The sequence below is a fragment of the Macrosteles quadrilineatus genome, unplaced genomic scaffold (assembly GCF_028750875.1).
Source record: "Macrosteles quadrilineatus isolate MER2022 unplaced genomic scaffold, UCM_ALF_1.0 Scaffold_7__1_contigs__length_78375512, whole genome shotgun sequence".
NCBI lineage: Eukaryota > Metazoa > Arthropoda > Insecta > Hemiptera > Cicadellidae > Macrosteles > Macrosteles quadrilineatus.
Window position 1 is genome coordinate 19,769,560 of NW_026542600.1, and position 21,871 is coordinate 19,791,430.

The 21,871-nt window shown below is 34.7% G+C and overlaps 1 protein-coding gene across 1 annotated transcript in view; it reads left to right on the top strand.

Moving 5' to 3' along the window:
• Positions 1 to 21,871, top strand: part of LOC128997888 (ubiquitin carboxyl-terminal hydrolase 32-like) — a 91,948-nt gene that overhangs the window by 38,194 nt on the left and 31,883 nt on the right. The window contains exons 16-22 of the mRNA XM_054423672.1: positions 10,002 to 10,158; positions 12,848 to 12,989; positions 14,741 to 14,846; positions 16,378 to 16,551; positions 17,072 to 17,246; positions 18,309 to 18,460; positions 20,673 to 20,874. Coding sequence (XP_054279647.1) covers positions 10,002 to 10,158; positions 12,848 to 12,989; positions 14,741 to 14,846; positions 16,378 to 16,551; positions 17,072 to 17,246; positions 18,309 to 18,460; positions 20,673 to 20,874 — 1,108 coding nt within the window. The remainder of the gene's footprint in view (positions 1 to 10,001; positions 10,159 to 12,847; positions 12,990 to 14,740; positions 14,847 to 16,377; positions 16,552 to 17,071; positions 17,247 to 18,308; positions 18,461 to 20,672; positions 20,875 to 21,871) is intronic.

The window sequence follows — 21,871 nt, forward strand, 5'->3', positions numbered from 1 at the left end:
TAAGTTTGGGCTCATTCAGCACTGCCACAATATCAGCAAATGGCATGTTCAGGTCTTCATCGCGTAGTTCCGGCCAGTGGAAAACATTAACAGTTCCCGGCACTTTTCGAAGGAACCGTACGTCACAAGCATTTGGTAATGGTGACAAGAGCAAGGAACACATCAAGCAGTAACCTCTCACAAGTTAAACATGTATTGAGGGGGTTATAATTGATTAGGTGGTAAAAGCAAGCAGGATGGGGCATGAAAAAATTAAAATAAGCAGTGTACAAAGTTACCCCGGGTTTTAAAAATTTGTGTACCTTTTTCAAAAATTTTTTTTTTTTAATTAATGATAATTTTTTTTGTAACATATTTGGTATTTTTAGAGTCCCAGAAAGTGGGGTAACAACATATAAAACAACATATAATGGGACCGAACCTAGGTCGGATAACTCCAAAGGTTGGTTAAAACGGGCAATCCCTAAAATCATAACATAATGAAGTGCTATTTGGAAATTATACAGGGTGAATTTTAAATGAGTTCCCCCCCTACTTTTTTCTACATTTCATAAGATATCATCTCCGGACCACGACAGATCATTGTTGAGTAGTAAGTACTTCATTTTGACTGGGTATACATTTTTGGCCGCCATCTTGGATCCACCATATTGGATACAAAGTTTTTTTTCAAATGTAAAGGTAGGGTTGTGACCCATTATTTCAAACTAGAATTTTACGCTGATTACAATGCCGCAATTAGTTTTTAAAAATCTTGATCCGTTCTAAAGTTATGAGGACTTTTTATAACTTTATTTTTAGCGCATTTTAACATTGTGCATTTACAAACTAAGACCATAATCTCAAAATAGTGCTAGATAAAGATAAGTATACACCACCATTCATTGCCGACATATTTTCACTTGGTTATGATGGATGTAGCTTTTTCAGCCGCCATCTTGGATCCGCCATTTTGAAATGTGATCAATTAATTTAAATATGAAGGTGGTGTTGTGACCCATCATTTTGAACTACTTTTTTATGCTGAACTCAATGCCGCAATCCGTTTTTCATTTGCATCTTTGGTTTTTGAAATATTGAAATTTTAAATAAGACTATTTTAATATTTCATCAAGACAGCTTGATAACCAAAAACGGATTGCAGCATTGAGTCCAGTATAAAAAAGTAGTTCAAAATGATGGGTCACAACACCACCTTCATATTTAAATTAATTGATCACATTTCAAAATGGCGGATCCAAGATGGCGGCTGAAAAAACTACATCCGTCATAACCAAGTGAAAATATGTCGGCAATGAATGGTGGTGTATACTTATCTTTATCTAGCACTATTTTGAGATTATGGTCTTAGTTTGTAAATGCACAATGTTAAAATGCGCTAAAAATAAAGTTATAAAAAGTCCTCATAACTTTAGAACAGATCAAGATTTTTAAAAAATAATTGCGGCATTGTAATCAGCGTAAAATTCTGGTTAGAAATAATGGGTCACAACCCTGCCTTTACATTTGAAAAAAAAACCTCGTATCCAATATGGCGGATCCAAGATGGCGGCCAAAAATGTATACCCGGTCAAAATGAAGTACTTACTACTCAACAATGATCTGACGTGGTCCGGAGATGATATCTTAAGAAATGTAGAAAAAAGTAAGGGGGGAACTCATTTAAAATTCACCCTGTATAATCATTTGGAATTATATAATCATTATTTGAAGTCATACTTGCATTATTTATAAAATAAACTACTCGCATCTCCTTTCTCGTATTCATAGAAAAGTCATAAACACAAAACATGGTTAAGTCAAATAGGCCTACATTCAGTGGAATTATAATACTTTTTTTTGCGCTCAAGATGGCCGCTTGCTTGGTTCTAGTGTGAATTGTGCTCCCATTAAACTGCTTTTTTCCTATGCTTCGTATGATCTTCACATATATTGCATTGTTTCTGCTTTGAGCCGTGAGTTCTATGTGGCCTTCCGTCTTTATAAATAACAAATCTAACAGCTATTATCAGACACCTAATCTAATTCACTACTGAATTTTTAATTAACAGGATTAAACCAGCTTAACATCTCAATCACATCTGTCATTCTGTCAACCACCTGTATGTCACTCTTGTCAGTATCAACGTCACTAATACAGATTCGTTTGGTCTGGTCGGCAGCTCAAAATCATATTCTAATGGATCTATGAAACTTTTTTTCCACTGCCATATTGATCAATTGTTGTTACTAGAAATAGTACAATTGGTTATAATGCCTACCAACAAACGCATTTAAGGATTTGTCTTTCCACTTGCATCTGTATTCGCACGGACTATCTGTTTCAAATCAGCCTTAAGAAGCTATACTATACAAAAATCAAATCACCATGATGAACATTGAAGGAGCCTGTATTGTTTGTATGAAAAAGGTACTGGATGATGAAAAATCCATAGGTTGCGACAGTCACTGTGAACGGTGGTTTCACATTGATTGTATCAAGATGCCACCTACTGAGTATGCAAAGTTTGCGGGAAATAAGAATCTGAAATGGAACTGCAACAGGGTTGATTGCGATGAGGCTATCAAGGGTCCCATGGTTCAATTAATAACTCAAATTGCTGAACTCACAGGGAAGATGGATCAGCTTATTAAGAAAGTCACTTATCAATTTCGGTTAAAAAAAACACAGACTTGTTTCCATATTCGTGAAATTCGTGATATTTCACATAAAACAAGTTTTGAAAAACCTGCCATTTCTGCTAGGGATGAGATATCTACCACGGGTTTGTGTCATTGTTTCTTTTGACAAACTCTTCAAAATGAGGGGTCTTTAAATAGGGGTTGCTATTTGCAAAAAAATTATCTCCCCCTACCCCCTATCCTGTTGTGGGTGTTTAAAACGGTTTTTGATCTAAAAAATTGCAAAATCAATGCCACAAACAGAATATTTCTATCTATTTCGGTTTAACAAATGCAGATTTGTTCCCATACTTAATTCACACCCTGTATATAAACTCAGACTTCAGTAGCTTGACCTTTTTTTCAAAGGTACAGTAATTCATTTATAAAAACTGTAACAATAACACTGTTATAATGTCATGTCTCAATATAATGTATAGTGTACAGTAAGGTTTAATATTCATTTCATGTTACGACGGTCCCTGCACTCAAGCTTGGCTTTGCACGGACCTGATTTCATACACATAATGTTTTTTCCTGAATAAATTTTGATAAATAAATATAAGAACCAAACCAAAATATTTAGTGAGGTGCAAGAAGCAAATTTCTATCGGTCTGTTTTGGTTAACTCAGGTTCTATGAGTGTAATAAATTCGCCTAGATTCCCCCGTAACACATTCTTGAACTGTCATGAGATGTGTCTATACCAAAATTCATTGATTCTTGATCTCGATACCGGAATAATTAACTCATTACCATGGTGCCATACTTTTTTCTTTTATTTTTCGGAACAATTATTTTCATAGAAAGGGTACACTTCCATATCTGTTGGCACAAAAAACCGAATGAAAATATCAATTGATATATTGTTTGGTTAGTTAGGTAAGGTTAACCTAGCCTAACTAACCAAACGATATATCGAATTAAACAATAGAATAATCAATATAACTCATTCGGTTGTTTGTGCCATCAGTTATGGAAGTGTACCCCATAGAAATGCAACAAAAGATAAGTTTACAGGATAAATATCATATAAGTTAATGGTAGGCCTCTTACAATTTATCTAAAAAAATATAAGAAACAAACCAAACTATTTTTAGTGATGCAATTTTTATTGGTTAGGGATTTTCTTGATAAATTTGACAAGTTGGATGTCCCCTCAAAACGTTCTAGAACAAGCATCTATCTCAGTTTATCTAGCATTGGTTTTAAACTTTCTTATAGCCTACAATTATCATTTAACTTAACTTCAAAATTTATTACAGGTTTATCATTCTAGATGAATACAACTGTTTCAAAGCTCTTTCTGGAAATAAAGGAAATAGGTTCCCAGCATATTTTTACAGCTTTTCTAATAGTTAAAAGATTCAGTCAAACTAAGTACAGCCTACTTACAAAACAAAATGCAAAAAGCAAAATAAAATACAATACAAAATGCTTTTGAGGACAAGCATTCCATGTCCATTGTCCTATGTGATCTGTCAAAGGCGTTTGACGTTGTCTCCCACAGTATTCTTCTTCAGAAGCTGGCTCGATATGGGTTAGGTGGGACTGTGCTCAAAACACCAGACTCCTATCTTTGTGAGAGGAGCCAGATGGTGGCCATACAGGGGGCTCTCTCTGCTCCAGCTAAGATGGACCATGGTGTCCCGCAGGGATCGATATTGGGGCCTTCATTGTTCTTGATCCTAATGAACGACCTCAGTAGGGATGATAAAACCCTCCTATACGCTGATGACACAACTTTCTGTGGCAGGGGACAACACCCTCTTGAAGCGACAGCGAAATCAGATGAACTGATCAATAATGCAAGTAGCTGGTTTGGGCACAATGGCCTTAAGCTAAATGAAGCCAAAACCCAGAAGCTTCTACTAACGCTCAGCAAAACCTCTCCATCTCAAGACGAGCCAGTAAAACTACTAGGGTTTGTCTTGGATTCCAAGTTACAATGGGACTCCCACGTTGATGCTGTGTGCCTTAGGCTTAGGCGTGTAATTTTTCTTCTTAGGAAACTCAAACATCAAATCACGCAGAAGTACCTCATGACAATATACTTCTCATTATTCCATAGTCATATAAATTATGGAATCTTACTCTGAGGCCACTCATCAGGGTGTATCCGTATACTAAAGCTACAAAAACAAGCAATAAGAATTGTAACTGGAAGTAAAAGATCGCAGCCATGTAAACCCATCTTCAAACAACTTAACATATTGACAGTATACAACCAATATATATTCAGTTGCCTGCTTCATATAAAATCCAACTTGCATCTGCATGAAAACAGAGGGGAACAGCATGATCACAACATAAGGGGAGCACACAAACTCAACACAACTAGATGTAGGCTAGCAATGACGAGAGATAGTTTCCCGCAGGTTGCTGTTAAGATGTTCAATGCCCTGCCGAAATGTTTAGAGGACATGGAAGATAAGGTTTTTACCAAGAATTTAAAAGAACTTCTCCTAGCAAACCCATTTTATTCAATTGATGGATTTTTCGAAAACTCGACAACACTGTCGCTAGAATAAGCATCCACCGCCAATGCGCAGTCAGTTTATTTTAAATATATGTTTATTTATTTGTAAATAGTAGTTTTGTAAGGATTTTGACGCTATCTATCCGGCCCAGGCTGGTCAACAATGAAGAGGAGGTATTCAGGTATTAGTTAGAAGGCCCTATTTACTGGCAAACATTGAGGTTATAAAATAGCAAAGTCATAGCATACTGTCCTTTTGTATGTAGGCCTAACACAATAGTCATTTGTAAATGGTTCGCTATATTGTTATGTTATACGGTTATACTAAGTTAATCTTATTAGGCCTATTTATTTATTGGCAAACTATTTATTGTCTTGAGACAATAAAAATATGTTATAAATTATTGTAAAATGTTAAGGCCCTATACCATAAATAAATTAATTAAATCAATTACATTAAGGATATACAACAACATATTAAACAAATATGATAAACAAAAAATAACATGAACCTTAACAACCAACAATAGACAAGGTCAAAAACATAATCAGCCTAAATGATTTTAGGGCAGTAACTTAGTCTACTTATTCTGAGGAATAAAAACAAACACAGGAAGCAGCAATGCTTGTAGTTGTGTAAATTAAAAGATACAATATCAATAAAGATATACAGTATTTAAGCTATAAATGCATTGCAGATTAGATAAAATTTCAAAATAAAACCATTAAGTTAACAGTAGGCCATCGCCTAAATGGTTTACATCACAAAATGCACAACTTGGAAGTGGGAATCCAAATAAACATATAGGCCCTACGAATAGTTTAATAGCCATTGTAAAATTGTATTAGCATATCTTTGTCATAATGATTGCATCATTACCACAGCAATAAATAAAGTCGTAAACAAACTTAAGATAAGCCTTGATATGGTAGGTACCAACCAACTACTGTACTGGACTTGATCCCGCGATCACGGCAAAATTATTGCACAACAGATAAACCAGAACCGTCATTATCAATTTATTAATCCTTGGTTTTTAAGTTTTATATAACCTTAACATTTAGTTTTATGTAAAATCATAAAACGGGTTTAAGGCAGAAGGCAGTAACTTATGATTGTTCACACTGAGAAATAGGTTATGCCGTACGGCCAGAAGTGGAAAACCATATTACCGTAGTCGTAAAAATACAATAGCCTTTACATAATTTTTATTGTCGTGATAAAGCGTTAAAATATAATTGTAATTTCATGATTCCCTTTGTAATAAATTATAAGGAATTCGTAAACAAACCTCTGATAAACCTGTTTATTTTCTGCTAAGCAAAGCAACTAACCGGCGATTTTGACACTTGCTCATCCCCGTTCCCTTCCATTCCATAGTTGGTGACGTTTCAGTCCAGGGAGTCGAAACGAAACCCTACTGGGACTGGACTGAAACTGTTGTAGGACCATGACCTCTTCCCTAACAACCATTGAGAAATGTTATACAACCGGCTGTGGCATAAGACCAACAATTCCAACAATTGGACAGCTGACTACCCAAACCGCAAAGAAGACAAATTTAAATACCTAGTATTTCCGATTGGAAAAGGCTGATAGTAAGACTAAAAATGTCTTTTTTAAATTATTAGTTTTTGTTTTTAAGAAAAGTGTAGGAGAATAAATAGATTCCATATGCGTGATTCCGTTTGGGTATGGTAATTTTGATAATTTGGGTTTAGAAACCTATCGTAGCTTAATAGTTTACAACACACAATTAGGCCTACTGAAAACCTAAAAAGAGCTCATTGAAGCTTCCAATGACGCTATGAGTTATTACTAAAGGCCATGAGGCCATGGGTATCGTTCATTAGGTTTTGCCTTTTCAATATCACTGTCCAATGTCATAAAACAATCCTAATTTGGTAAATTGATCAAACTAATAATTAATAATACTTATAAATATATAAACTAATACTAATGCTAATTAAATACTAATTAAAATAATTTAACTAATCATAAACTAATAATTTTAGTGTAGGCCTAGCCTAGGCCTACACTTTTTACAGCCATAAACTTAGTGACTGATTTTAAAGATTGGGTTTAATTTTATTGGTGTTAACTTATCCAAAACATATTACAGCTAAAATATTAGGTTGGGCTTGAAGCCTAGGCGAGGTTTCGGTCTTAGTTTAGGGTCTACAAAAGATTTTCAAAAACATTTTGTTCTCATTATTTAGCCCATTTTGAACACTTTTTTGTGTGGCACTTTGGAGAAACGCATAAGTAAGTTATTTCACCCTAACACGTGAAAAGCGCTAAAAATCTGCAAATGTCTTTTGGATAAAATTATGTTTTTGCATATTTATATGCAGGATTTAGCTTATTTAAAGAATTTTTGTTTATAGCCATCGTAAAATTTTATTAGCATATCTTTGTCATAATGTGAAATGGGGTTTTCCCTTGGGCAATTTTTCAACAAATGCTGTTTTCACTCTGGAAATCAGGTTTAAAAAATCATAAAATGTTGAAATTTACCTATTTTTGGGTAGCCTAAACCAAAACAATTTTTTTCAAATTTGCAATATAAGTTACAGTACTGAAATGTGCTAAACTATGTTAGTAACTTACTTTCAGTTGCTCTAATCTAAGTTAATTTACTTTGCCTAACCTAGGCTTAGAATACAATTTTTTTCTCTTTAGTTTTATGATTTGGGCCATTTTGAGCAAGTGATTAAAAGATTAAATAATTTTATTTGAACACTTTTGGTGATTTTCAGGGTGAAAATTGGGGTTTCCCTCAAAAATTTCAGAGGGATGGGTTCGTAACCTAAAGAACAAATACCCCCACCACAGCAAACCCGTAGACTAAGCGAATTTCCTTTAGCCTAATTGGATTTCTTCAGCAAAATATCTCCTTAAAAATATCACATTTGTTCCCTATTTAAATAGCATGAGTAAGTTTAAAAAGTACTTAGGTTTGCTGCAACAGGGAGGGTTAACAAGTGTTTTTTTGTTGTTGTGAAATGTTAATAAACTTATTTAAGTGTAAAATACATTTGTTATCCAAATTTGATCATCATTAACAGGCAAACTTTGTAGTTTAGGCCTACTTTTTCTCCTTAAGAATAGCATAGGAATTTAAAAATTAAAATTTTTTGGAATTTTCTTTGTAACCATTATGTGTAGGCCTATAATAACACTTAATATACTAAATTATTTGTTATTTTAAGCTCTACAAAATGGTTTCAAAGAAATCACAAAAAATTATGTTTTTAGGGTTATGCTGGTCGCGAACACATTCGAATAGGTTTACGTGTTTGTACCAAATATCAAAATAGCATCATTTTTGCTAGAGTTATCGAGTAAACGGACGTATATAAATATATATGAATCTGAACGGATGGTTTTGGCCTCTAGGGACCTCAAAACGAAAAAATAAATCGGCCCCGGGTCCAGGTCTTACCATTAGTACTGTAGTCATAGCTTATTCCCTATGTGGGAATTTTGCAAAAACTACTTTTTTATAATATACCAATTTTCAGTGTGTTTTACAATTTTCAACTTTGATTTTCCAGGTGAAATAGGCGTTTCCCCCATAACTACCAGAGGTAAAATTTGATCAAAGTGTGCCAAATAATGAGATTTTCAAAATTAGTTTAGAGATCCTAAACTAAACAAATAACTTACTGGATTCTCTAGTAGACATAAGCTTATACTTAACTATATTCAATATATAGGTCTACTAGCTCTAGATTCTCGACAGTAACTAATTCATCCATCAATTGCCCTCTTATTAACAAGATAACTAAGGCTCAGTACTGATTGCCAATATCAGTTTATTATTTCTTATCACTTGTACATCAGCCACAAGTGAAGCAATATTTATTATCACTGTATGAACCCTCGTAGATTTGTTAAAATATTTTTTATCTGTCTTAGCAATCTTAGGATTAAAGTTTTTTGTTTTTTTTTTAGATAAGGGCATAACTTAAGGTCTAAATGATTTTTTAAATTGTTAATTGCGAACTGCTACCCGATTGTGAACGATAGTGATATTTTGAACTATAGTTCAGATAGGCCTAAACTAATACTAAACCATAAAAATGAACTATGAATTAGAGATTTTAAAGTACCAAAGAAAATAAGGCTCATATTTGTATATTTAAAAAAATACCATAGGCAGCCCTAGATTTATAAATTTTAATATCTTTGGCCCAATGGTGTATCCTACTTAAAGTTAATACTTACATCAAGAGCTAAAACAGATTAACAAAATCTGTTAAATCCATCTATCTAATTCAAGTCATTGTTGCTTCTTTTGGGTTGTAATGAATGACAAGTTACCTAGTCAGGTTTGTAAATGGGTATAGTTTGCTGCAACTCACTTTAGCTATTGTACCTGAGAAAATTGAAGTCCATAGCACTATTGATACACAAAAAATAGAACACAGATGTGTCTTCCTAGTACAGGACTTCTTCCAAGAGTAAATATGTTTGAGAAATGTTAGTCAAAATTCAGTACCGGTACTGTTATAATCCATAGTGTTGCCAACAGTTTTGAATTTTAAGTGCCATTTCTCATCTATCTACTTGCTGAAGAGGTCCTATATGAAGTACATAGCACAAAATATTAGTGTTGTGTTATGTGTGATGTGATATTTTTCTATGTACCGGTACCCATAAACCCCGTAGATTTTAATTTTTTGGCTTAACGAGTTTAAAAAAAAAACATTAAGTCACATGTTTTATTTAAAGTACTTGAATAATGCTTTAATTGTTCGCCAAAACCGCTACGTATTGTACTCAATATCGGATAGGCCTACTTTAATAAATAGTAATTTGATGGTTGATATACTATTGTCATTGTGTATTTTGCAGAACAACATGTTGTTGATGGAGGAGGAGGAAGCCACTCTAGAAGATCTTGGAGTGTGTGATGAAGACCAATTGCTGATTGAAATTAGAAACAAAGACCAAACATGGCCTGAGGAGATAGGCTCTCTGTCTATGTCTCCCAATGATAAAGCCAAACAACGTAAGTTGAGAACCAATGTATATGCTTGCTTGTAGAACATCTTTTGCCTACTTCATTTTTAAACTAGTTGTTTAGCCTCCGGATTACTGTATTATACTTAAAATGGTTTACAATACCTGCATATAGTAATCCTTTGTTGCTGATTTAGGCAACTAGTTTCAGGTCTTGTTTTGAACCATCATCAGGCCTGAAAACAATAAATCTCTATTCAGCTATTAGGATACTGGAGGGAAACAATGAATGAATGAACACGCACCGGTGATAAGAAGACAGAGACAACGTCATAGACCACTTTGACCACCAGTCTAGACTTTACCTCAGCCCGGTCACGATCGATTGTCAATGTCCCTTCGTGTTTTTTGTAATGTGTGTCAGTTTTGTGTTATCGTGTTTTTTATATGTTTTATTTATTGAACTCTGTTTGGTAACGACCTTCGAATGAAGTGATTACCTGACACCTTGAGGCCTGATGATGGTTCAAAACAAGAACCGAAACTAGTTACCTAAATAAGCAACAAAGGATTACTATATGCAGGTATTGTAAACCATTTTAAGTATCTTTTGCCTAAATTATGTTAGCTCTTTCTTAACAGATTAAGTTTGATTTGTAAATGAAATACTACTGTGATATAGAACCTATAGGAAATTACCACTCTGTTCTGTTACGCTTAGTGCCACTATTTTATATAGTGCCACACAACAAAATCGCCTAATTTCGCGATCAGCGCCCCGCTTTCGGTCTGCAGCTTGTTTGTGTTAGAAACGGTCGAGGAGCGACCTAATCGAGAACCCCTCCTCCTTGTTTTAAAAGGTTCTTGAAACAAATTGCAACGCCGCCATGACTCTTGTATCTTGCATCTGGATAAGCTCTATATATTAAGTTTTAGTTAACCTTACTTTTTATAACTTTTTTTCATACTTTTTCTTTTGAAATGGCGACCATACAAAGTAGGTATTTTAAGCTAAGTATGAATGGAAATGAGTGTAGGATGAGTGGCGCAATCTTTTAGTCTTGTTAGTAACTAAGGTCGACATATTCCTTAGACACATCTGTTGATTAATAGCTCATACAGCTAATGACAACTAAGGGACCTACAGTTTATAGTGGAATCCGAACCACATTTTTGCCTTGGTATTAACAAATTGGGGAAGCCGGGCTTTCGGCCCATTTTGTAAAAATGTTAATTCCAGAATTATGATTACCTTGCTTAACGAGGTAATTCTTCCTAGACATGCAAAAATCACCACGTTGAAACCTTAGGAATAATTCATTCAGAAAATGTCTTAGAGTTAAGATATTTTCAATAAGTAGTTAGGGAACGCATTAGACCAGTTAAATTATCGTCACAGGCAATGTATCGGACCTCTCACCATATTTAAAAATTTTGTTTGGAAGGTTAGTTATAAGTTAGTTCAATGTTCTATTTCCAAGTAAATTAAAAATCTCTATAATTAAAACATTATATAAATCTGGTAGCAATAAGGACCCTTTAATTACAGACCATTATCTATTTTGCCATGCTTATCTAAAATCTATTATCATGCCATGAATTAACCATTAGTGAATTATAAAATCGTCTTTGAGGTGTATCAAATATAGTGTACCTCAAGGTTTGATTCTTGGTCGCATTTGATTTCTTTGTTATATTAAAAGTCTGCCAATATCATTAACAGATAATATGGCAAAATTGAGTCTATATGCTGATGATGCAAATTTGTTAGTTTCTGGTAAATGTTTTAATAGTGGGCTTATAGTGTGTTTCAAGAGTGGGTCCAAAACAATTTGTTATCTATAAAAAAATACTTAAACTTAAACTTACTTTACTTATACTTACTTAAATTATTACTCAATTTCAGTACAGCACAAAGAAAAGTCCAGAATTCTGTATGATGTATGTATGTAAATGATCTCCAAATTACTCAGGTAAAGGTGACAACATTTTTGGGTTTATTGCTTGATGAAAATTCATCATGGTGACTCCATACGGATGAATTGTTACATAAAATTTCCTCGGGTTTATTTTCCTTTAGAAATCTGTCAAAATGTTGTACCCTTGAGATATTGTTTAAGGTTTACCATGCACATATCAACTCACATACATTTGGTATGAAGTTATATGGCCCAAATATAGGTTCAGTTGTATGGGATTTACATATTTTTTTTTGTGGCAGTTGGCATTTTACATTTCTTCCATGGAAATTTGACACCCCTGGATATTTGCCATCCTAGGTCGCAGCCTGATATACTCCTGAGATTTCATTCTATAACATTTTTTAAATGTATATAAAGCTACGCGCGCACTAGGGCAGCACGGCACGGACGGACGGGACGGGACAACCGCACATCGGCAATTTAGGACAGTCTGCGAGCTAAAACTGTGAGTCCGACTTCGGCGGTGACCACGAGACCAGCACCTGGTCGGTACGGCAGCTCGGAAATGTCCTAGAGTTCTGTCTCTCAGACTTTTTAACAAACGGCGGAAGCTGCCAAACGTCCGTTGTCGGCCGTCCCGCCGTAGTGGGCGCACTCATATTACATTCAATGTTATTAACTTTTAAAATTTGCCGTGCCAAACATCCGTCCAAGCCGTAGTGCGTGCATAGCTTAAGTTCAAAAACGGGGTTTCAATTTTAAAGCTAATTGTGGTCTATTCTATTTTAAGTTTTATTTATTCTTTGTTTGTTTCAGCTGTGGCCACTGAAAAGGGTGCTACGGGACTGAACAACTTGGGAAATACTTGTTTCATGAACTCTGCACTCCAGTGTGTTAGCAATACTAGAATACTTACCAGATATTTCCTTAACAACTTCCATCTGTACGAACTTAACAGGTAAACCTTGGCATATGTGCCTCAAACAGATTTTTAAGTCTTTGTGTATGTTATTATATGTGCCAATTTGTTGGTGAACAGTAATGTTTTCTTTTAGTTTGAATTTATTCAAATAATTGGTACTACGTTATAGTTTTGTCTAGATATTAGCCTAAATTCTAGTGTTAAGTGCTTAAATAAAAATTTGTTTTGTAGCCTACCATAAGATAACCATCCAATTGTCTATGTATAGATTGTTCTTGGTGTAATATATAAACTTGTCATAAACACATGTTCAAGATGCATACTTGGGAATAACGAATAGAATTTCTTACGAATAGCAATATTCATTAGTTCTTTCTGTTAACTTCTATTTTATTTGTTATTTTTTTTAAAGTGCTGGAAATAACTTCTACTCAGTTATATTTATAGCTAACGAATAGTTTTGGTCAGGTGAAAGTATCTTAAATACGGGTTATTTATGTTATGTGATCAGTGAGGGTTGCGTGCGGTCGTGAGGGGTTAGCGCCCTTGTTGACAAAAAACGCGGGGGTGGGGAAAGAGAAAGTCAAAGTTCAGTTGCTTTGGTATTCAGTGGGCCCGTGGAAGGGCATTGACGGCCAATAACAACACCCCAAGCACGGAGGGGTGGGAAGGGGGAATGTTTGTTTGGTGATTATACACTCAAGTTAATATAAGTGTAAAACATTGTCCTCAGTTGATGTTCATTATCTGACAGTGACAAGTTTTAAGTCAAATATTTTGTTTCTGTTGTAGCAATGTAAAAAGTGAAAATTTTTGATTAAAACAAAAGTAATAGGAGACTGAGCATTGCTCAAGGTGTTTCATTTGTTCAAGAGGTAAAAAAAATAGAACTTATAAGTCTACAAATATTTTCAGTTTTACTTCGATTAATTAAGTTGTAAAGTCAATTTGTTTTCGGTAGACATCCACTCATCCTTAATTTTCCTAACAAACTTTTTCATGTGGATGAGCAATTTATAAAATTTCTACAATAAGCTTCTACATAAAACTCATGATATGATACAAAACATCTGTTATCTACTTATCTGTTGACCGTTATTATTGCATTAGCCATTGGGATCACGGAACGTCGCAACTATAACTACGGGATGGTGTAATAACGCACCAATTTGTGCGGCACATCGTTAAAAACTACAAAACGTCCTTGGCCTTTCCTTTAGACTTTAATTCAATATCAGTGTATAATGTTTTGCTGTAAAATTAATGTTTTTAAACAGCTGTAATTATCCTTTGGTTAGTAATACATCATACAATCCAAATAAGTTTTTGACGAAAAATTGAATTTTCCCAGAACAGAGGCTGGTATGAATATTGTTTTTAGCCTAAAACTAAGATATATCTAACAATTTGGAGGAAATCGTAGGAACCGTTTTTTTAAATCATTGTGCGTAAACTTTACTCATATTATAGTATAGATTAGTTACCAAGATGTGTCATTATTTCATTACATACGAAAGCCTTTAAAACAACTGCCCAACAAACAGCTAGGCCTACTTCTACAAAAACTATCTTTATTTTCTATCAGTTAGTTTTTCAACTAACTAATAACTTCTATCAGTTACTTTTTAAATTAACTAACTAATAACTTCTATCAGTTACTTTTTATGGGACTAACTAATAACTTCTACCTAGTTAGAATTTTTGACTAACTTTCCCAAATATGTCAAGATGTAACTGACTTGCTGGTTGAAGTATTCCCAATGTATCATATGGTTATGTTTTTCTAGGACAAACACTCTGGGGATGAGGGGAAACATGGCGAAGCGCTACGGAGATCTGATTCATGAGATATGGAGTGGGTCTGCCAAAACTGTGGCTCCTCTCAAGCTAAGGGTAAAGTATCTTTTCCTTTCTAAAATATTACACAAAAACATTACATAATGGATATTTGACAACTCTAAAACAACACCAGAAACCAATAAAAACAATCCAATAACACAACATACCATTAACATCACCCAAACAACACTAGAAACAAAACCACAGACACCTTGAAATTCCAAATAGGTTCCATTTCTTTTGAAGGAAATGGCTGTTTAGCTAGTATACCACATTTTCTACTATCACATTCTCTTAATTAGTCCTTGATGGCTCCATAAGTGATCAATTAAGAGTTTTTGTACTTTTTTTATTTGTTATATGTAAAATGGAGATGTCAGTTGAAATAAATAAATAAATTATCTATTTGGCCTGGGGTGTATAGTTATAATAACTGCCCTCTAGATGACGTTAAATAATAAATATTATGTATATTCATATTGTTTCTTTCTTTCTATTTCATTTGCCTATTGTTATTATAGACATTGTTAGACTAGGTTTCTGCAATGATACAAAGATGGTACAGTAGACCCCCTCTTAACCGACCCTAATGGGACTGGATCTAGGTCATATAACTCAAAAGGTCGGTTAAAACGGACAATCCCTAAAATCATAACATGAAGTGCTATTCATTTGGAATTATATAATCATTATTTTAAAGTCTTACTTGCATTATTTATAAAATAAACTACTCTTATCTCCTTTTTCGTATTGATAGTAAAGTCACAAATAAACACAAAACGCCTACTTTCAGTGGAATACAGTACAGTATATTATAATACTAGGCAAGAGTCAATAACACTCCTATTTTAATAACTTTAGTACTGTAATGTATTAATTGATGCTTTCCAAATCCATCGAAATACAGTACAGAACCTTTTGTCAAAATTAAAGATACAAGGAACCATTTTGTTACAAGACAGGATGTTTATTTACAGCCTCTCACTGGAGGCTCGAGGCACAAAAACTATCTTGACCTTGGAGTTGTTAACCCCCCTTCCCTGCCCTCCCTACAAGTTGCTTTGTTTGTTTACTCTAGCGATAAGATAATCAGTTCTCGGAATCGTAACACTATGATGTTATAAATTTGTCGCACAGATAACAAATCAGATCAGATGTGCTCTAGCTAAGAACGATGTTGACAAACTGACAATAGGCTATGCTATATTTTTTTTGATCAATGCAAAACAATTTATTCTTAGTTATATCCTATAGAGATAAGCGTCTGGTTCAGTTCTCATCGCCCAACGTGGGAGCGGAAATGCCGAAATTCCTAGAAAGCGGCGGTTAAACCGAACTGCTCTCAAAGCAAGGTGGGTTAAAACAAACTGTATTATTTTACGATCGAAGGCGGATAATCGGATTATCGGTTAATACGAGGTCGGTTAAGAGGGGGTCTACACTGTAGTACAAGTCACATAGACTAAGGTGACTGTACTATGCTAGTCATGCAGCGAACCCAAAAAAACCCATGCCTAGTTACTAATCAGCCTTAGATACTGCAACAACCTTGTATGGTATTTTTACTTTTTTTGTTTTTATTTAGTGGACAATCGGCAAGTACGCCCCTCGCTTCAATGGTTCGCAGCAGCATGATGCACAGGAACTGCTTGCGTTTTTGCTGGACGGTCTTCATGAAGACCTTAATCGAGTACATGATAAACCTTACGTAGAACTGAATGACAGCGATGGTCGCTGTGATGTCAATGTAGCTCAAGAGGTAACTTTTTACTTTCTCTGTTTAGTGATTTTTTTCTGTGAAAGTGTTGTTACTGGCTGTGAAAGCCAAAAGATCTCAATAAAGTTGAGTGAAAGGTTAATATACTTCAGTGAAGTAAAATGAAATTATTTTAAAGGAGTGTAATTTTTATATTAATCTTTGGAGTTTTTAAAAGCTTGAATTTGGATTGACTTTAATACTTACTAAAATAGACTGTACACAAATCATCAGATAAATTGTAGGAGCTTTTACTACTACTTGATTCTATACAGAAATACTACAGCTTTGAATTAACTTTCATAGAACCTCTTTATGTTGTCTATTCAAAATAATCTTATAAAACTTATATGAAAATTTGGTTGTTCTGTATTCTTTAGCTTCAAACTATACTGCACTGTTAATCAATAGTTTACACTAAAATTACAGTCCATGTCCATCGCATAATGGACTAAACCTCAGATAACCTATCTGAGCTTAAAAATTCAAATAACAGTGTTTTATTCATTTATCATTGTTTCAGGCATGGGAGAACCACATACTAAGAAATAAATCTATCATTGTTGATCTTTTTCACGGCCAGCTGAAGTCTAAGGTTCGATGCAAGGAATGTGGTCATGAGTCTGTAAGATTTGACCCATTTAACTATCTTTCTCTGCCTTTACCCATGGAATCCTACATACATATGCAAGTGACAGGTTAGTTAATTTTAACATCAAGGTACTACTAACAAATTTGAAATAATTGAAAATTCTAATTCCCAAAGGTTTAATCAGATAAGTTTTGTCATAAAGGGCTTGAAGTCACATTTTTTATTACAACTGTACCCTTAAAACATAGTTAATTTAATGGTTAATTAAATCTCTGCTATTTTTTACGGAAGAGTAGAAGATGTGTGGGTTGGTTTGGCTTTGGCATGACAACCTTGTGGCTTGATTTTAAAATGGTAAACTATTTATAAAATAAAAAGTAACAAATGACAAAACAGGGTGTTCACATTCTGGAAAGTCAGGGATAGCCATGGAAAAATCTGGTCATTGAAAGTCATGGAAATTCCTAATGATAAATGGATTTGAGGGGACCTTTCAATGCTCTAGTCAGCCGTAACCTACACTATTGTAGCATTTTTCACAAATGTACGACAATTCAATTTATTACAGTTGTATTAGTTTATGAGTTTTGAGTTTGTATTATTTCGTTGTTGTACCTATTGTACTCCATCGTTATCTGTTAATACATATTTCAGTATTTTCTGTGAAATAACTTGTCTAGTCAGTATTATTTGTGTGTGTGTGTTATATTATAATTCTCAAGTAAAGTTTGTGAGTCATGAAAATCAATGGTAAATGGTCATGGATAGTCATGGAAATTTATGGAAATTAAAGATAAATTTTCTGTGGACACCCTGCAAAAGCTCTTACGATGTGAGAGGTTCACTGTGAATAATCAACAGATGGACAATACAGTACAAAGCAAGTTTTTGAAATTGGGAGTAAATTACTAGCGACCAGCCAAATTTAAAATACAATCATTAAGGATAGTTTAATGAACAGAGGAGAAGACGTTTTTCTTTTAAACCCTAGTCGTCATAGATTATTGTTTGGACAAATTCAAGTAATCTAATCTACTATTTGAATTACACTATTTGGACACTGATTAGAGATGGTAATTCTTAGGACCTAGAGAAAAGAAGTCCTGCATTGTTTCCTCCAATAAATACCATAGGTAAACTTGAATGAATTCTTTATATCTGTTTCCAGTGATCAGATTAGATGGATCAATCCCGACAAAGTATGGACTACGTCTGAATCAAGATGACAAGTATGCCGCTCTCAAACAACAGCTGGCTAGTTTGTGTAACATTCAGCCTTTCTTCATCAAACTGGCTGAGCTGAGTAACTCACAAATTAAGGTGATTGGCAATTTTTTAATTGAACTCAATTAGATTATAGAAATATTTTTAAATATTTATAAATAACTAAATAGCTGTAACAGGGTTGTCAGCGACCGGGAATTCCGGGAAAATCGGGAATTATGTGTGAATTTTAATTTTTTACTGCCGTGAAAAAAACAAGGGAACATGCTTGGTATTATTCAGTGATTTTCCGTGAATTTCAACTATATTATCATTATGTTCGTTTATTTACAAGGAATTTTATAGTTCTAACAATTTTGGGCCAATTTATCCGAAAAATTTTACAGTTAATGTATATTTATGGAAGATTCAGATTAGAAATTAACCAGATTCGAGAATCAAATCTCGGGTCCGCCGACAGAATACGCTGACTCGCCACCAGCTCTATAATAACGTGAAGCGTGTAGCAGGGTAGCAGCAGTGTCGATATACATACACATAGCTGGAACAAAGCGAAAATCGGTCTCAAAACTCAAGGTTATGGCTTGAATTACGTCCTAGTTGTATATTATTTGTATTTTAATTAGGGATAGGCCGATAAGAGAATTTCTCGGTTCTATACCAGTTCTGAAATATTACTCACGATTCTTGATACCGATTCCATGTAAAAACTCATATTTTTAAGGAAGTTGCCATGGTCAATGTTTTATTGTTCATATCATCCATGTTTGAATTCTGAATCAGACAACCAACGTAGTTCATGCCGGCTCAAAATTATCGTGCGATCTCAGTTATTTATCGTATCCAAGTCTGATAAGTAAACGGAATCAGGGAACCGCTCTTGCTTTTTACGAAACGAAATAGTCGTAGACTGAAAACATCCAAATGGAGGTAGCACAGCAACTCTGCTAGAAAATTGAGACGCTGTAAAATGTTGTTTTGTTGGTACCACTAGAAGAATCAACCTGCTCATTGGATATTGGCAATTCCACAATCCCCTAGTTTCAAAGTACTATTCCCCTAGTGCATATGGTGGCCAACACGTCTCTCAATTCTAGCATTCAGTGATACCAAAGAGAGTTCTATTGTTTGTGGTGATACCTTCAGTTGCGTTGTAGCTCTAGTTCAATGGGCAACTATTGCCGCCATTGCAGGTATCGACTTAACCTTGACCGCAATGTATTTGTCTGCGTTCGCGTTGTGCGTTCGTGTAGCAAACAATGTCGGAACTGTACTGTAGAGTGTAGCCACTAGACAGACGACACGACAATTTACGTGATGACAATACGATTCCCAATCGACGCTCGACTGTGGATTGAATTGATGTTTTAGCTTTGACTTTTAAGTTAAGTTAATTTTGGAAAATACATAAGTTTTAATTGTAATAATTATTGGTTTTTTACCGGTTTACAGTTAGTCATAAGTAACTATTGGCAAATATAACGCGAAAATCGTTTATTTTGCAAAATTTTAAACTCATTAATGCTAATTTTTAACCTTAATTTGCAGTGTTTGTCGAATGTCGAGTGAATATTAAGAGTTAATTTTCCTCAAGGGCTGTAATAAATGTATTTGGGTTTTTAATTATTTACCAATATCCGTTATTTTAATTTGTTTTTACAACTTTTATTGGGCTTTTCTTATAAGTAGCCTATATTAGTCGCCGGGAATTTTGTACTTTTTACTTTGTACCTGATGATGACCTCTTAGTAGGCCGAAACTAGTTGTGAAATAATCCACAATTGGATTGCCAGAATCAGGTATTCAAACTACTATTACTAGTTATTCTACGCAATCCGGATTCTATTCATACTACAAATAAGTTGAAAATTGTTTGACAGATTATAGACTGAGATACAAAAATAATGTTAATAGAAAGAATGTTAGTAAGGTAGTAGAAGAGTGAAGATTCATTGTATATGTTCTATTACCCGTTTTAAATATATCTACAACAAAAATTATTTTGAAAAAATTAGACATTTTGTTGGATATAACATTTTCTTTATTAGATAGGGATTTGCTGTTGCCTAATATGCTATTGTTTTCAAATGTAGAAAGCTGGCAATAACTGGCAGTAACTTTTCTGATGTTCATTAGTAAAATATCCTGTAGTTTCAAACATATAAGACTTTACTTTGGTTTGATCTCTGTGTGTGAATAGGTGGAAGTATTATTCTTATATTTATAACATTTACCATTCATAAAAGCATTATTTGCAAAACATTCAGGTCTGTGTTGAGCATTTGAATGAGATTAGTAGTTTTTACAGAATGTACCCAATGATGATCACAAGATCAAAGCCCCCCCAAGTGGCCAAATTGGGATTTTGTATGCCTACGAACTACCTCCTTGTCAGGGCGGGTCTGTGTTTGGAGACGAGGAGAGATTGTCCATCAACAGCCTTAAGTCTCAAAGGGAAGCTCAGACGTTTCAAGCTATCCAGCGATCTACTCAACCTACTGTTACCCCAGGTAAGATTGGTTGTATGTAAAATATTATAACTAAGTGTTTGTACCAAATTCACATATTATAACTATTGAGCGTGCCTGTAGAACTGAAACATTAGGATTTAATGTGAAATTTACAAAGGAGTCAGGGAACAAGTCAAGGTAGTTCTTGTTTTACACAGTTCTGGTTCGCGCACTTTGACATGCAAGTGATTCATAACTCCTAATTTTGTTTGTAGGTAATTCTGTATTTAGTAATTGAATACTTTCTCTTGAAACTGGCAATGTTATTTACAATAGCAAAACAATATAGGTAAAGAACTAAATTTTAGGGATGGACTTGTCCCAAAATTTTCGGGAAATTTTCAGGAAAAAATATTCCCGATTTTCGGGACGGGATTACATTTGAGTCGGGAATTTCTCGGGATGGGATTTGATCCAATCGTCGACAATTTTGCCCCTTCGCGAGTGACGATTATGCCGCTATCGCGAGAGATGTTCACGATAGTTCCGTGAACGCAGGAGGCGGAGCCATACCGACGATCACGCCGTGACCGCAAGTCATACTGACGATCAGGCCGTGACCCCTGAGTCATACCGACGATCAGGCCTTGACCCCTGAGTCATACAGACGATCACGCCGTGACCGCGAATCATACCGGCGAGACCGTGAGTCATACCGACGATCAGTCGTGACCGCGAGTCGTACTGACAATCATGCCGTGGCCGCGAGTCATACCGACGAACACGCTGTGACCGCGGAGTCATACTGATGATCGCACCGTGACCGCGAGTCACAAGTTTCTATACCTGTAAATTTTTACCAATTTTTTTGTTTTGATAGACCAGTGCCTCAAATGGTAAAAATTGATTTCGTTTGTCTTTTTTGGCAACTGCAATACCGTACTCATGACTCTTTTTATGCACAGGAAAAAGTCCCGTCCCGAAAATCGGGAAGGAATTAAAAATCCCGTCCCGTCCCGTCCCGAACATAAAAATTCAATCCCGTCCATCCCTACTA